The sequence below is a fragment of the Meleagris gallopavo genome, chromosome 9, assembly GCF_905368555.1.
Source record: "Meleagris gallopavo chromosome 9, MGAL_WU_HG_1.1, whole genome shotgun sequence".
NCBI classification, from domain to species: Eukaryota; Metazoa; Chordata; class Aves; order Galliformes; family Phasianidae; genus Meleagris; species Meleagris gallopavo.
Window position 1 is genome coordinate 248,908 of NC_139412.1, and position 16,993 is coordinate 265,900.

Genomic DNA, 16,993 nt, shown 5'->3' on the forward strand with positions numbered 1-16,993 from the left:
TCTGAACACATTACATCGTACCTCAGATGTCTAGTGACATGCATGAAAGTGAGAAGATGCAACTGGGTTTGTACAGACCTCAAGAATAACCATGCCCGTCTGTTTTTGAAGGTGTGTCCCGAAATGGGGTGTCTGTTCCACCTCTGCACAACTTCACATACACTTGGACTGTACCGAAGCATGCTGGGCCAACATCCAGCGACCCTCCCTGCCTGAGCTGGATGTACAGCTCTGCTGTGGACCCCATCAGGGACACCAGCTCGGGCTTGGTAGGCCCTCTGGTCATCTGCAAGCCAGGCACTTTGGATGACAACAACAAACAGGTAAAAAGGACTTTTCCTGCCACGCTCTTACCAGATTCTTTGTATCCATAAAGGGAAAGGAAACATCCTCAAAACATTGAAAATAAGCACATGATAGTATGAGTCCAGGGGAGTCTAATCTTAGTCAGAAGGCAGGTTGACATCAATGCACTTGAGTGCTGCAGGTCTGGTGGGAAAGGCCAGCATTCAGAACATCCGAGGACTGCCATTGAAATAGTTTCTGGGCTTTGTTTCAAAACTCAGATGTGAATGTACCTTGGGTGTGACTTGGTAGGTTACTTTGGTCCTTGAGACTCGTAGTGGGCTGTCTGAAAATACTCTTTTTGCTCTTTCAGAGCAAAAGGAATATTCGTTGCAGCCTTAGAAATGTTGAGGAGCCATCTTGACGTGCAGGTGAAAATCATGGTGTGCTCAAATGATTGTGATGCTTTGAGGTTTGGGGGAGTCTCATGTGTTCTGCAATTTGAGCTCGTTTTCAAGCAGAGCTCACTACAACTGAAAATCTGCGTCAGTTTCTGGTTGTGATGAAAGATGAGTGAAATCTGGGAGATGACCAGAACTTGTTCTTGGAATTTCAGTCAGGGATAACTCAATGCAGTAAGTCTGGGGAAGGCAGTAAACCAACCTGGGGAAGTGCAAGATGTTAACAGACTTGTGTTGTGAGAAATGGTAGGCAGCAGAAAAACAGCCTGCTGTCACCCCCCCCTGTCTGGCAGTTTAGGTCAGGGAGTGGCTGAAAGATCTGAACACAGCTGCTGTTAAGCCTCCCTGGGGGAGTCTGCTTTCACTGGTGGCATGGTGTAGCTAAATGGAGTTCTGAATAGATTGGAAGATTCACATTTCTGCACTGGTGAGCTAGCTGAGCAGAGAGGATCGTGAGTGTATGAAGTCCACTGTGTGAAGGAACTGTGGTAATGATAAGACCTTTTCGGTATAGAGAGGGAATAAACAGAGCAGGTGGACTTATCTAGAAATGTATGATGGGAAGAGCCATCTGGGGCAGCAATTCTGGCTCTGTGATATTAGGCAACGCTTTAATTAATGGTTAATTGGGAAAGAGGCACAGCCATTCCTCACACACACCTATGTGCTGCACACTGCAAAATGCTTAGCCCTGCCTAGGGTGTTTTCCTTTGTACCAAAGTGAGCATCTGGACAGTACTGGCAATGTTCTGCTAACGGGGAAACACCATCCTGTGCAGTGCATCTCTTAGGAGAGTTAACATTTTTAAGGCTTTTGGGAATTTTGTATTGCCCTAACTAAAGACCTGTGGTAGGAGAAAGGAGGGGTGGGTTGTGATTGTAAGCCGGCCCCGTTGGCCAGGTTCTCAGGTCTGATTTGAATGAGTGGTGAAACCTACACGTAAATGTAAGCATGGTGGGGAAGGAGGCAATGTTGTCCTGCTCCTCTCCTGATTTTGATCTCTTTGCTCACGTGGTGTACCAGGGCAAACCTGAGAGTGGTGCTTCTTGTAGAGCAGAACTGAAACGCTCAAAATGAGCAAAGGACAGCCCTGCCCTCAGTGAGCCAAGTTACAGGAGAAGGGGGAAAATAAGAGCCAAACAAAGCAGTTTGATCTGTAAGGGTAGAGAATGGGGACATTTTAAAAATTAACAGCCGTCATTGTGATTGTATCTTAGAAAGGTATCGACAAAGAATTTTACCTTCTCTTCAGTGTGTTTGATGAGAACCTCAGCTGGTATTTAAGTGCAAACATAAAGTACTATTTGAGGATGGAAGAGACTTCTCTGAAAAAGGATGATGGCTTTGAGGAATCGAACAGGATGCATGGTATGGCCTGATGCTGTTCTGTGGGCAGCAGGAGTGAACCTGCCAAACATCGCTCAGTGCTCACCCGAAGTCTGAGCTGGGAACCTGGAGTGGCTGTGTGTTGTGCTGGGCTGAAATTAAGCGAGGCCGAAGAGTGGGTGGGATGTGGGAGAAGCACTGCTGTTTTGGAAAGCCTGTCCTGAGTGTGTTCAGGGGTGAATTAAGAGGAGGATGCCTTTCCAGTGGTATGCTCACCCTATCCAGATAGATGCACAGAATAAACCTCCTGGCTGATATCTACCAGAGAGTGAATTGTTTTCTCCTTTGCAGCCATCAATGGATATATGTTTGGTAACTTGCCTGGGCTGGATATATGTGAAGGAGACAATGTGTCTTGGCACCTTCTGGGATTGGGCAGTGAAGCAGACGTACACAGAGCTGTGTTTCAGGGAAACACTCTGCAGATGAATGGGATGAGGAAAGATTCGGCCAACCTATTCCCCCATACATTTGCAACTGCCTTTATGCAACCTGACAACAAGGGTAAGAGTCTGTACACTTAACCCAGCATCAGGAAAAGTCTCTGGTTGTAACAGGCTGTTACTGTGGCTGGTTCATTAGCAGTGTGAACTCTTGCGTATTACAGGCTGAGCTGTGCGTTGCATCTTGCTTAGCCCTATTTCCAAGCCCAAAGCTCTTGTCTTTGCACCTGGTTCTGGAGAAGAATGGGAGATGCAGAATCTTGTCCCATCATCCCAGTTTGATTCTCTAAGCTGCCATTTCCTATTTAGTATTTGTAATAGTAGCTCTGGTGCATGTTGCTGCCTGTAATCCATAGGAACATGCAGCCATACCATTCAGAACGAAGCAGAGTTGTCGTGGTGTGCAGAGGTTCACAATAACAGACCCATGTCTTCCCAGTTTGGGAGTTAGGCACACAGTGCTACCTCGCCATCATTCCATCATGCCTCAGCTCCTCCTTGTCTCCTCCCCTTCAGCTTTTGCAGGCTAGATCTCTTGCTTAACCAGCAGTGGTAGCATAGTTGTCACTTCCTTGGCTTCTTCATGTCTAATAAGCTGCTTGTTTTGTGCGGGATGGCCTGCTGAGGTAATTTTTGTGTGGGACTTTGTCATTCCTGATTGGTTTCTCTGTCAACCCTTTTTAATCTCAGCCTATGGCAACCAAGCTCCCTAACCAAACACTCATATCTGCACAGCACGCATACCGATGTCAGCCGTGTCACACGCTGTGGGAAGCACTGCTTCCCGGCAGCTTTGAAGCAGCTGATGTTCTGTTTGCGCTGCCTCCCGCAGGGACTTTTGAGATCTACTGCCAGACGAGCAATCATTACCAGGCTGGAATGAGGGAGCAGTACTCAGTTTCCAATTGCAACAGGAGGGCTCTGTCTCCCGCTCTCCCATACAGAGCGGTGCGCACCTACTACGTAGCGGCAGAGGAGGTGGAGTGGGACTACGCGCCAGACCGGGGCTGGGAGAGAGAGCGGCACAACCACTCTGCTGAGAGGTACGGCCTGAGCTGGGGAAGCCCGGGGCCAAGTTGGTCGACAGTCAAATCTGTTGAATGTCTTGGCCACGTGTGGCACGGTGCTATGCTGAGGCGTGTACCCAGTGCTGCAGGGCTGCTGACGTAGCCTGGGTGTCACTGCCAGCCTTTGCAGCTGAAGCAGGTCTCTGGGAAACCTGTCAGCTGCTGAGCCCCGTTCCACGGGCTCACTGCCTGCGCCTGGTGAGCATCTGAGTAACGCGGCACTTGTTCTGCACTTCTCAGCTACGCCGATATATTTTTGAGCAATAAGGATGGACTGATTGGCTCCAGGTACAAGAAAGCAGTTTACAGGGAGTACACAGATGGGACTTTCCAGACACCTAAGGCTAGGACAAATGGTGACGAACATCTGGGGATACTAGGTAAGGAAATGTGCAGAGTATTGCATTCGTCCAGGTGGTGCTTGGGCTAAGGGCTGTGACCTGAAGGCCTCCTGCATACTCGGGTGTCTGCTGTGTATGCCAGCAAGGAGAAATCCAGAGTGTGTTGTCCAGATCTGCTGGCTTTGGATAAAGCAGTAAAGAGGGTCCTGAGTACAGCCTTGTAGTAGAGAGCTGGATTCTCATGCCTGTGTTTGCTGCCAGTTTTCTTCCATGCCTGAAGCAAAGCATTTTTCACGTCTGCATTTCTCTATGGAACAATCTGTCTTCTGTAGAGCAGTCAGAGAGATGTAGGTGAAAATCTGAAGGGTATGAAAGCTTTTTGGAGGGGGGAATAAAAGCATACAGACTTTGCAAAATGGAGAAACACTGCAGTGTTGGAGGTCTGTGGAGACATTCCTTTTATGAACCCAGGACAGCAAGCGGCGGCAGGGCAGAAAAGTTGAGGCCGTTTAAAATAGTCTGCAGCTCTGATCTGTGATGCTGTCAGTACATATTGAGTATTGCCAGTTCATTTGAAACCAAAAGCATCAGATAATAAAAATGTTGTAAAAGTTGGTATGGCAGTATTCAGAAATTAAGGCCTAGTTGGATGGGGCACAGCAAAACATGTAACAGCCTTCACTTCCCTCGTTGTGAAACTCGCATTTTGTTGAATTGGGACTGTTCTCTAGTTCTCTCTTTTGGTAGAGTTGTGGTAGTGAAGAGTGAGGGGAGCATCTTATGTATTACAAGGGATTTCTGGGAAGAAGAGAGCAAGAAAAGTGGGGAATAGTCTTAGAAGATATGACAGTTCTTGCTGGTCTTAGAGTACATTGCTACCATTTTCAGGTCCCTTTCTGTGGGCAGAAGTGGGAGAGATTCTCAATGTTGTATTCAAGAACAATGCTTCACGACCCTATTCCATTCATGCCCACGGGGTGCTGGAAAGGCAGACAGGACAGCCACAGGTAGCACGTCCTGGTAAGTCACAGTGTTCTCCAGCCTTATTCCCGCTCTAAGTTAGGAAGTTAATGTTAGCTACAGCTAGATTGTTTCTTTAAATAGGCTTAGATGTACTTGTTTTCTTCCTCATAGAGGACTGGAACAGAACAAAAACTGATCTTTCAGGTTCACTGTGTTTTTTCTGACTGTCACTTATGTGGGCAGCCCAGGCGGGTTTCTGTGTTTCTGCTCCGACTTTGGGATAAATGCAGCACGTGTTTTCTGTATAGCCTTGTCCCAGCACCGAGCGTGGTCTGCAAGAAGAAGGTTGATTGCTGTTCTCAGCTCAGCTGCTGGCCTGGCAGCCCTGGTCTGGCCCCTGTTCTTCTTCATGATCTGTCCTTGTTGTAATGTGCACAGCTGCCTTCCAGGATGCTGACTGAAATTTTGTTTGTGGTCCAGATGTCCATTTATGTAATTTTTGCTCTCCTTCAAGAGAATGCTCATCAGAAGGTTGTCTCTGCAACAAACAGGCTTTAAGTTGGGCCCTGTCTTTCTGAGATATATTGCTAATAAGCAAAATATTAACTTTAAAAAGGAATTTGAGCATCATAAATAAACTTCAAAGAGCTGAAAGACCATTCCAAACATCACTGGTGCTGAAGAGGGGCAGAATTCCCTTGCTCTGGTCTAGTCTTAAATATAGCAGATAAGACCGAGTTGTGCCAATTTCAGTCAGTGTATATCTCTTGTCACCCCTCTGCTTTGTTTGTGAGGGGAAGCTTCCATCCTTCCTTTCAGCACCTGTGAGTGATGCTACATCCAACAATGGCTTGTAATTCTGAGATAAGATGGTCTTTTGTTTTTGTTCTGCTTTGCTGCTACTCAAAAGGTTGGTGACCCCCTTTATTGCAGTGGTGCTAATTGTGCTTCTGTCCTCAGGTGACATAGTGACATACCAGTGGGAAATTCCTGAGAGGTCTGGTCCAGGGCCGGATGATTCAGCCTGTGTCCCTTGGATCTACTACTCCATGGTAGACCCTGTGAAGGTAAAATTCAAGAAGATAGGACAAAAGTTGGTCTAATCGTGTTTTTTAGTTCTATCTAGAAAACAATGCAATTTGAGTCTGTTTTAGGAATTGGCCCAGGTGAAGGGCAAAAAAACCATCTGGTTGGCTGGGAGACGGGGTCCTCTAAATCTGCCCTGGTATTTGTCACTATTTTCCTAATGCAAACCTACAGAAAAGAATTCCCTGTCATGCTGAAATCAAGCTTCCCTCAATTATTTGCAGATTGTGAGAACATCTCCTAGTGAGTTCTCGCTTCAGTTGGTGAAAAGTTTAATTTGAGAAGGCAGAAATTGTCCAAATGTAGAACAGATAAATAAAATAGGGAAATTTTGAGCTTTGCTGAGATCTGCTGTCATAGCACTGATTTCACAGGGAAAATGACCTGAATGATACTGCAGTGAAGCACCACATTGAACCTGGAGATAATGGGCTTTTCCTTTCAAGTTCTGGATGTTTTTTGCAGTCTTAGAGTGGGGTTATTTTGATACCATTCACGTTTGACTTTGATTTGCATTCATAAGAGCATGTGTAGTCTCTGTCCTTGTGCTCTGCTACTTGATTGCTACCAATGAGAGTACATACACAGCAGCACATGTAAGTGGGCTATGATGCAGGGAGAAGTTGCTGAAGGGGGAAGAGCTCAGATTCTTTCTCTTCCTTTGGATTAGGATATGTACAGCGGTCTGATTGGACCCCTGAAGGTCTGCAGGAAAGGGACGCTGCGAGCTGATGGGATCAGGAAGGACGTGAAGAGGGAGTTTGCTCTCCTGTTCCTGGTTTTTGATGAAAATCAGTCCTGGTACTTAGAGGAGAACGTGCAGCGTTACAGCAGTGGAAGTCAGAAGGATATTGACCTGTTGGATGAGAAGTTTGTGGAAAGCAACAAAATGCACGGTAATGCTGGCTGGGCTCTTTGGCACCCAGCTGTCGCTGTCTGTGCCGGGTTATTAATGACTCTATGACCACTGTAAGCAGTCAGAAAAGCCCAGAAAACAAGAGCCTGACTTCTGGTGATTTCCCTCACCCTTTTCCTTCAACGGTGGCACAAATGAAGTTAAACTCTTGGTTGTTCTCAGTAATGTAGGACATGCCACAGATCTTCGATTTCCAATGAAGGCTAATCGTTATGACTGTCTTTCTCAGGAGAAATAGCAAGATGTGGGCTGGAGAGCTTAATATCTAGTGTGCTGGAGTGATTCTGGACAGGAAATATTAGGTGTGAAATGAAGATGTCAGATTGTTTTCATTCTATTCACCTTGGGACCAGTAGAATGTTATATTTTAAATGAATTGACCGGGCTGTGTGACAGCAATATACAGACAGGTTCTCTTAGCTGATTACAAAAAACCTATCCCTACTATAGCAGAACTAACAAACTTCCTCTAAAATCTTGTGTTATTCATGGTTCCTTACATACTGTATCTGTTTTTCCATCTGAAGTATTCTCAGCAATACCAGCCCTGAGGCAGCTGCAGAGATGAGAACAGCAGCGAGTTGTGTTGTGTGCTATTATTACTACTTATTTTATATAGGCAACATAAGGAATCTCCAAATACCAGTGTCTGTTCAGTTACAATTGTCAGCCCAAGGTTGTAGCTAATAAAGCAACACACTAAAGCTGAATGCTTGCTTTGGGCTGCTGGAAGTGCCCGTGGCAGATATGGGAGTAAAACATGGGAGGTCCTGTTTTCAGATCAGGTCTCTTCCCGTATTTTTCCTTCCATTGTCATCTGAGCAAGGCAGTTGCCCTGTGAGCATTAATCAGCTCACTCATTGTTTTGGTTTCTTTTCTGCATTTGCAGTCAAAGTATTATTCCTTCTTGCTATGCTAATTATGAAATGAAGTCCCACCATGTAGTGATTTCCTTTTCTCCCTAGATGATAAGCACACTGTGTGTGCAGGCAGCATAAGACATACAGAATAACAGGGTTCCTGTTAGCAGAAATTGCCTGATGTCATTCAGCAAGTAAATGCTTCTGAGTTGTGCATATTTCCCTTGTTTTGAGCCAGACTCTGGGTTTTCAGCAAGTAATTTTTATAGATTATGTGGGATGAATTACAGTCTGGCTTTAGATGCAAGCTGTGTCCTCTGCATCTGTTAACAGAATGAATATGTAGTTAGTCTATGACTGACAAACGTTTTGGGACGCTGTTGTATGGAAGATGTGAAATGCTCTTGCACTGGTTCCTAGATGAGCTTTGAAACATCTAACTTGTCCTTGTTTTCTTCCTCTGAGGTGATTCAGCGTTTTTACCATTTCAATAATAGCTTTTTTCCCCTTATGTTATTCACTGCCCAGCAATCAATGGGAGGCTCTATGCAAACTTGCCTGGGCTGACCATGTTTGAAGGAGAGTGGGTGAACTGGTACCTGCTGGGAATGGGACAGGAGATCGATGTCCACACGGTCCATTTTCATGCCGAGACCTTCATATACAAGGTAAGAAGATCCTGCTGGTAATAAAATGACCACTGATATCATTGCATTTGCACTGACTTGAACTTCATTTTACAGGAACGGTGCACAATGTGGTATTGCACGCCTAGACTTGACAGGCTGAGCCTGTTTTTAGCTGATATGCCTAGCTAATGTTGCTTTGGTTTAGGCATTACTGTATTGTATTTGCTTTCTCAGTTACAGCTCTGGAGCTGTTCTTTGGAATGTTCTGTAGAGCTTTTATAAACTGTAGTAGCACTGAAGTGGTCTCCAGTAAAGCTGACAGAATTTTAGAGACGCATGGAGTGCTGCATGTGAAGTCTCCCTTCTCCTTCACAGAGTGGCAAAAGCTACAGAGCAGATGTTGTGGATCTCTTTCCTGGGACCTTTGAAATGGTGGAGATGCTGGCCGGGAACCCTGGGACGTGGCTGCTTCACTGCCATGTGTCTGATCATATTCATGCTGGCATGGAGATACTCTTCCAAGTCTTGCCCAGACAAGGTCAGAAATAATCACTTCTTACTACCATCAAACATGTAACAGCATTTTCTATTAATGCTGCTAAATTCTGTTTGCATCACACTTAGCAACTCTTTTGTACCATAAAGAGCTAGTTAATTGAGCATGTAATTGCCATTAAGACATTCCCTTTGAGTATAGTAATACTTGCAGCTGGAGGCAATAAATTGGTTTCTGGAGTTTACTTTGCATAGGGTATTATTATGAGGTTTATTTTAGCTTGAGTTTGGGAAGCAAAGTTCAGCCATCAGCTAGCAATTGTTCTCGATGAGGATATTACTGGTCAGAAGTCAGGCCTGTCTCTTGGACTCAATTTGTTCAGCCCACACTTTGTCACCCACTTCTTGTTTCCTTTCAGAGCCAGTGCCTGCAGTTTTGAACTACAATGAAGGTAATATATGGCTTGCACTGCTTGGGTGGGTGGGTGTTTGTGAGGCAAAGAATGAGAGATCTCCTGTCAGTGGAGACCTAGATTTGTGCTAGAATGAGGGGAGAAGGGAGGAGCACAAACACAGCCTTCTCAGCCACACTGGGCAGCATTAGCCCGATGTTTGGCTACAGATGGGTAATAGAGAAGTTCCAGGTAAGTTTGCTTATCATCTGTTTCTTATGTATCTGTGCTCTGATGATTAAAAAAAAAAAAAAAAAAGCTTGGGCTTGTTTGACCTTTTTAAGTCAAAAAAACTCAGTCGCCTCATACCCTACTTCTGCATATGAATTTATGGTACAAGCAGAGATTCAAAGTGTTGTAAAGGAGGATGCTGTGATTTTTCTGATTCCTTTCAAATGAAACTCACTGGGATCATAGATTAGGTTTTTTTCCCTTTTTGGACTGTCAGTGCCTGTATAGTTGAGGGAATGTTCAGATTAAGTCCATCCACCTAGTCATGGCGGGTGCACACCAAGCACAACTTCCTACTGGTCTGTTTTACCCACAGAGAAAAAGTTTAAGCATATGCTGTCATTCTTCAAGGTTTTTTAAAGAGCAGATGGTTGAGCAGAATGAGGGAAAGGGAAAGTAGTAGATTAATTTTTTTACAGTTCTCTGGAGGTAACATTTGGATGAGCTCATGGTGGTGTGTTCTTCCCTTTTTCTTTTCCCTCTCTTTACAACTACTCCTGTATTTCTCAGCTGCTTTCAGTAAATCCAGCTGAGCTGGTTTCAGAGACAGCTTCAACTGACTCAAAATACAGCCATCTATCTACAAAGCTTCAGTCTCGGTACTGACAATTCTGCTGTCTCCTCAACAATGTTTTCCTCAATCAGAATGGCTGTGAAGAGAAGTAGGAAATGTAGTTTTGACAGCAGTAGCGTGACAATACTTAAGTTACTTGTTTTGCATTTACTTGAGCATCAGCCTATGTATGCTCATGAAGTAAGAGCCCTGACTGAGGGTTGCTGTCTGTGCCAATAGCTGCCTTTCTCAGGGGATTTCTGCTGTTTCACTATGGAAGCATAAGAGCTCATGTGAAGTGACTCACTGCTGGTAAGGCTGAGAAGTGCATTCCGAGAAGCAGGCGCTTGCACGGCAGCGGAAGCCGCATGCAGGGGCAGCCTGGGGCAGAGCGAGGACCTCGCGGGAGCCCCAGCCCAGATGTGTGTTCTCATCTCGGTTCTCTTCCTAGCTCAGCCACTGCTGCTTCACAACCTCCAACTGCCTTCCTCATGAGTGGCTTAGCAGCGATTAGCTGATAGGGCTGGGATAGCTGTGAGACAGGCTGGGTTTGTGGGATGGAATGGAGTAGGGAAGGAACCATTTATTCTCAAATTTCTAACCTGAGCGGTGTGGGTCTGTTGGGTTGATGGTGACTGGGTCTGCTTTAGCTTGCTTTGATTGTGTTGGGTCATTCTTTTGCTTTTTCCATGTTTCTCAGAACCTTTCAGTGCCAGTGAGAGTGGGAAATAATAAACTTCTTCTTTTTTTTTTTTTTTTTTTTTTTTCTCTCAGGGACACAACCTGAGGATGAGGATGACTCCCAGAAGGTCAGGCTTTTTGGAGCGAAGTTGCCTCTAGGGCAAGTAGAAGCTGCAGTCATTATTCTAGCCGTTACAGGATTGGTCCTCCTCCTGATTGCTGCCTTCCTCTTGGGAGTCGTCATCTACCTCCGGAGGCAAAGGAAGCTGAGACGCAACCGGAGGTCTATTCTGGATGATGGATTCAAACTCATGTCTAAAAAGAACTCGGGGCTATAACAGCCACATACGAACTCTGGCTGTGTCCACATTGTGAACCTTGTCTGCAGCAAAGACTTCAGAGCATCACTTCCATTGCACACTGGGCTTCTAGGAGCCAAGGCGGGGAACCCTTTCCATTGAATTAAGACAAACAATGGGAGTAAAAGGTCCTTCTAAAATACTTCTCATCCACAAGAAAGGAAAGAATTCCCCTATTTTCTTCTCTCCAGAACAGATTTGGTCTTCAGTAGAAGCTCTTGGACCAAATCCAGTCTTACTCCATTGCCAGAGCTGAGTTGGGCATTGCCTCACAGCCTCACAACCAAACTGTGAGCCTTTATTCCTCCTCCCTTCTCCCTCCCCCCCCAGTTAACTTAATCTGTGGATCTGTGGTTTTAAGTATGGATTTATTTCTGATGAATCAAGAAAGAATGCAGTAGACAAAACTTTAATTTAGAGTTGGATTGCTGTTTTTTGATGAGTAATTGGACAGACGCAAGTTCAGGGCAAAGCATGTCACAGTGTCTGAGAGCTACATTGTGGAGCACGGCAACAGCTGTGCCTCACAATCAGCCTTGCTGATGCATCCTTGTGCAGCACCATGGGCAGTGTGTTCTGAGCACAGGTGTCTTGTGCTGGGAGATGAAGCTTCCCTGTGCTGCAGAGCATCTGGTGACTTCCCCCTGCCACAGTTCTGCTGGTGAAGTGCTGCACCTCAGTATCTGTACAGCTCCTTTGCAGCAGGATTGAGGCTGCTGTGCTGTTCTGTGGTGTGGCTTGCTCTCATACATTTCCCTGTAGTTCTCTCAGTTCAACTGCTGCCACGTGGCTGCCATGAGCCGAGCCAGAAGCTCAGTGCAGTGTGACCTGGGGTTTGTGCTTGTGGCAGAAGTATGAGAGGGCTTCCACTGACAGTGTCAGCAGTGTGCTGCTGTGACAGCCCTGGGAGGGGCTGAGGCTGCGATCCCTGCACTCACCCAAGGGGGTGTGGGCCATGGGGACTGCCAGGAGTGAGCATTGCTGGCGTGTGGGGTGGCACAGCCCTGGCAGTCTCCAGACCCTGTGTCTGCTATCAGGCAGTGCCTGTCCTCCCACGGTCACACTGTCCTGTGTGGTGGCACTGAGCTGCTCTGTGTGTGTGCCTGTCTGCGTGCTCTGCTGAGTCCCTGTGTGTGTCCCTGCTTACGTACTTCTGTCCTTGGTCTTAAATAGGAAAGGTAGAAAAATCCTTTCTGTGCGTCTTTCAGTGGCAATTAAAGCAGAGCTAGCTGAGTGGCTCTAATGATAAGGAACTGCTGTGGGCTGTTTAGGTGTATCTCTCTCTTATTTGGAGTGATAGTTATGATGTTCTTAATCATACTCGATTCATGTTGGGTCCAGCTGCTCTTTCCTTTGGCAAATGGGAAGAAAGTTCATTAATTTCCTTTCATTATAGTTCATTAAGCTTGGTGAGGAGCTGGAGGGTTGTTGAACGCTCTGAACATGAGTGCTCTGCTCATTGTCAGCCCCAGTTCAGCTGCTGCTGCTACAGGCTTCCCACTCCTAGGCAAATTTTAGCTCTGTCATCAGGAATAAGAATTGTGCAGGAAACTTTCATTTCCACCCCCACTTTGTTGGGGGAAGAAAAAAAAAAAAGTTATCCCCTCGTGCTGAGAGAAAAAGGAGTTGTTTTAAATGCATTCGTCTGAAGAGAGAAAGGAGGAAGTCGCCATTTCTTCAGTTCTTCTGGGTTTCAGTGCTGGCTGTGAAACAGGGAAGCATGGGGGCTGGAGCAGGATCCCCACATCCTGTGTGTTCCTTACCCAGCAGGCTGCCAGGGTTTCTCCAGGGTGATGCTGGGTTTGGGCTGATGGGATGCTGCTGGAGGTCTGCTCTCCAGTTATGTCCCCAGGCCATGGAGGGAGCCTCACTGAGCAGCTCTTCTGCTTGGACAAGAGAGGTCAAAGCTTTCTGTTGGTGGGGGGGAAAGCTGTGACAAACAGTGACTTCATGACTGCCTCATCTCAGAAGTTGGTTCTGCCAGCTGGTGTGAGTATATGGAGGAGGAGATGTTTCACAGTTCTGGTGACTGTGAGCTGCCTGTGAACGAATGTTTGCATTAGCAGCACGCCTTCTGAGCACCTGACAGCATCTCCTTTCTGCTCATCCCTGATGCACAGACAGCCACCAAGGAGTCACCTCAGCTTGAAGATTTGAGCACGAGGGGCAGGGTCAGGCTCAGCACTGCTGCCCCGGGGCACACAGTGGGATGGAGATGGCACTCCATTTCACTCCCAGTTCAGCAAAGCGTAACACTTCTTGGTTTCTGAGCTCTTTAAAAATATGAGAAAAGTGCCCTGTGTTTGTCTCTTTCTTTCTGTGATCGTGCAGAGGAGGGTGTGGGTGACCCTTGTGCTTCAACCTGAAGCAAGATCTGGTATGATTTGCATCTGTGCCACCTCTGAAGGTGGGGACAGAGGTGTAAGGTGCAATTGCTCTGTGCTGAGCTGAGGCACTTCTGAGCTGCTCCCACCCCTTTTGTCCATGCAAAGTAAGCTATGTAAGGAAAACTCTGTAGTGGCTTGAGTAGGATCACAGAACAGCTGAGGTCATCTTGTCCAGCCCTCGCTCAGCAGGGGCACCTGTAGCAGGTTGCCCAGAACTGTGTTCAGGCTGCTGTTAATAACTTCATGAATGATTTCAGATGGTAAGTACAGAAAAGGATTGAAAGTGCACCCATGTGGGCACAGGGAGCGAAATGCAGGCATCCATGTTTTTAGATAGCTTAATGCTACAGGAAACTAACAAAATGCCGTCTCACTTCATAGTGCTGTTGTAAGTATAGAACATCTTTATAGAAGAGCTCATTTTTTATAGGTTTCTTTTGTGGGATATGCATAAGGAGCAGCTGATGCTTCGTATCGTATTTGCTTACAGCAATATGAGATATACACAAGTCAAAAAGCTTTCAGGATTTGCACATGGAAGCATGAGAGGTTGTCTTGTTTCTTGTTTTGCTTTCACAAGCCATAAGAGTTAAAGTCAAATTAACCCGGGGCACACTGTAGAAATAGACCAACGCTGATAATTGCCTGAGTGTCTTTCATGTGTAATGTAGTCTTTGGTTCTGAATTAAATAATGTGCTTTGTAATATGTAACCACCATGCAGGCTATTTGCTGTGGTTATAACACTGTTGGCCAAGCTAATCACAGAGCAGTGTGAGCCCAGAGCTGCGTGCACTTGCATTGCCCAGGGAAAGGAACTGAAGCACAGTGGCTGCAAAGCAAAGCGATCTGCAGAGCACAATCAGATGGATCTGAATGCTGGCAAAGGCTGGCATTTCTCTTATTCCTACTCACTGTTATAACTGCCAGCGGGGCATTAACCACGTCCTCTGAAATCTGTATTTCCACAGTGTTGTCATGTTCTTACAGCTGTCCTGCCTGTCAGTGCTCTCGCTGGTGGGTACCCGTCCATGCAAATCCACAGCAGGAGTTTTATAATGACAGTGCATTAGGATAGAAGGAGCGTCACCAAGAAAGCTGAGCTTGAAAAAGGGAAAAAAAAAAAAGTGCCGACGAAGGATGGCAGCAAGGATTTTTGTTGAACGGTGGAAATAGGAGAAAGCAGTGACTGAGATCTTGGCTCCCTCCTGCGCTGTTGGAATCACCAGGATTACAGTGGTAACCTCTCTGAGCTGTTGCTCCCAAGGATGTCCCTGGGCTGTCAGCACTGCAGAGCCCGGAGGGCACCTGGTGAGCGGCACCAGCTTGGTGCTGGGCTCAGCCTTGTGGCAGCCTGGGCAACTCCCCTCCTGGGCAGCCCTCCTGCACCTGTCTGCATTGCTGGAGAGCAGTTTCACCCATTGCAGAGATGCTCAGAGCTGGAGGTGTGGATGTGGCTGGCAGGGTGCAGGCAGCAGTGCCTGGTGCTGTGTGTCACTGAGCGCTGCCTTGCACAGCTTTTGTTCTGAGATGTGTTTGTAACTCTTGGAGTAGAAATGAACCGTGATGCTGAAGTGAATGTGAATTTACGCAGCTTTTCAGACAGAGAAAAGTAATTTTGTAACGTCCATTGAAATAAAGCGAATCTGAGCTTCTCCTTTGTTTTGTTTTTTTTTTTTTTTTTGCTTGCCATTTTCAGATTGCATAGATTGACTTCTTTTTCACCAGAGTCTGTTTTCCTGCTGCTCCCATGTCCCTCTGTCTGCTCTTCTGCTCTTGCTACCTGGTTTAGTGCAAGTGAGGGCTTCTAATCACCAGACTGGGGTTTGGTGCTCTGTCTGCCCTTCCTACAAGGAGAGCATTTTCTTGGGTATCAGCAGCAGGTTATGCACAGACTCCTCAAGCTGCTGCCAGGCTGCAGATGAAGATGTGTTTCTTACAGCTTTGGTTCAAAGGAATTTCTCACAGTCCCTCACTGTGATCCAAGCTGCTGTTTGCGGGATGAAGCCTCCTGGGACCAGCAGAGGCAGAATGAGCTCAGAACTCTGCGGTGAAGCGGGGAGCTGCTTGCCATCAAAGCACATGCTGGGCCCCAGCGTCATTCTGCAGCGCTAATGGAGAAGCTGCCTCTGAAGGGAAGGAAGGCAGCAGCGTGAGGATGGGCTGTGCGGAGCAGCATGATGTCCTCAATGAGCAAACATGCATCTGAACTGCTTCTTTTTTAAATAAAGCCAAAGAGGGAAGAAAGGGGAATGAGAGAGAAGCTGTATGTGTAACCAAGGTACCGCAAGTGCTGAAACATTGGTCTCAGAAGCTGCTGTTGAATTTGGTTGCAGGCTATTCTGGCAATGGGGGAACAGCAGGACTGGGCTTGTGATTAATGGACAGCTTTTACAGGAAATTAGAATGTATGGCATTAAAATTCAAATACCGCCTGTCTCCAAAATCAATTTGTTTGTTAATTTGTTCCTATCTGGGGGAAAGAGATCTATTACCCAGTAGGCATTGTTTATAAACTTCAAATCCTCTGGTGTTCTTGAAAGGGTTTATTCTGCATTCTTAAACCTTGGGAAGGAGAGTTCCATTTCTTTTTTTGTTCAATCTGCAGTTTGTCCTAAACACTGGCATAGTTTCTATAAAGGTACGTACAGATGTTTGTGGACACTCACCTAGCAGCAGCTAATCGATGTTTGCACAGCGTGTCCCTGAAGCAGTGGTGTAACCATGCAGGGGGTCCTCTTTTCCCCAGGTTTCTGCAAGCCCTGCATGTGGGAATGCATCCCACCCCATGTGAAGGATTTCATCTGCAGAGTTCCTAACTTCTGCCTTGCTGTGCTGTTACCCAGCAGCTGTGCACAGAGCAGAGTGGGGGTGTTCTGTCTCGGGGTACACCACAATTTTCAAGATGTAACCCCTTCCCAACCCCCCCAAAAAGCCAACCTGCAATTCTGGACTGAAAGTTCTTGCTTTGATGCCTGAATAGAACTGAATTATGCATCCCAGTTCTGATTTCTGAAAAAAAAAAAGAGACAATTTTATGTTAGAACTATGGCATCTCTTTCAAGAGCTGTTCACAAAGGGAAATTGAACTCGTACCGTCAGTCTCCAAAGACGTTCTGGTGCTACTGAAATGTTTCATTTATTTTTACAAAGCATGACTGAACCCGATGTTTCAAGAAATAGCCATCAGCAAAATCTTGTGCAAGTTCTTCCCGCCGTTTCTTACTCTTATACATTTCAGGAGACTTACCCAATTCCTCATCATCTGTAACTTACAGAGAAAGCACGTGTATTATAAAATGATAGTGACCACAGTAAGGCACAGGGCGGGAGAAGAGCAGCTGTCTGTCCTCGTACTTGAAGATTACCTGAGGAAGAAGGCCCGACCTGCTGCAGCT

General features: G+C 46.3%; 1 protein-coding gene across 2 annotated transcripts in view; it reads left to right on the forward strand.

The window, feature by feature from the left end:
- HEPH (hephaestin) overlaps positions 1-15,250 on the forward strand; it is a 25,665-nt gene extending 10,415 nt beyond the window's left edge. For both annotated transcript variants that reach the window (XM_085230895.1, XM_010715113.3), the window contains exons 10-21: positions 112-323; positions 1,965-2,115; positions 2,425-2,637; positions 3,409-3,619; positions 3,884-4,023; positions 4,873-5,004; positions 5,908-6,014; positions 6,704-6,929; positions 8,338-8,477; positions 8,814-8,976; positions 9,353-9,385; positions 10,944-15,250. In XM_085230895.1, the coding sequence (XP_085087021.1) occupies positions 112-323; positions 1,965-2,115; positions 2,425-2,637; positions 3,409-3,619; positions 3,884-4,023; positions 4,873-5,004; positions 5,908-6,014; positions 6,704-6,929; positions 8,338-8,477; positions 8,814-8,976; positions 9,353-9,385; positions 10,944-11,188 (1,973 nt within the window). In that variant the 3' untranslated portion in view covers positions 11,189-15,250. The remainder of the gene's footprint in view (positions 1-111; positions 324-1,964; positions 2,116-2,424; positions 2,638-3,408; positions 3,620-3,883; positions 4,024-4,872; positions 5,005-5,907; positions 6,015-6,703; positions 6,930-8,337; positions 8,478-8,813; positions 8,977-9,352; positions 9,386-10,943) is intronic.
- The last annotated feature ends 1,743 nt before the right edge of the window (positions 15,251-16,993 follow it).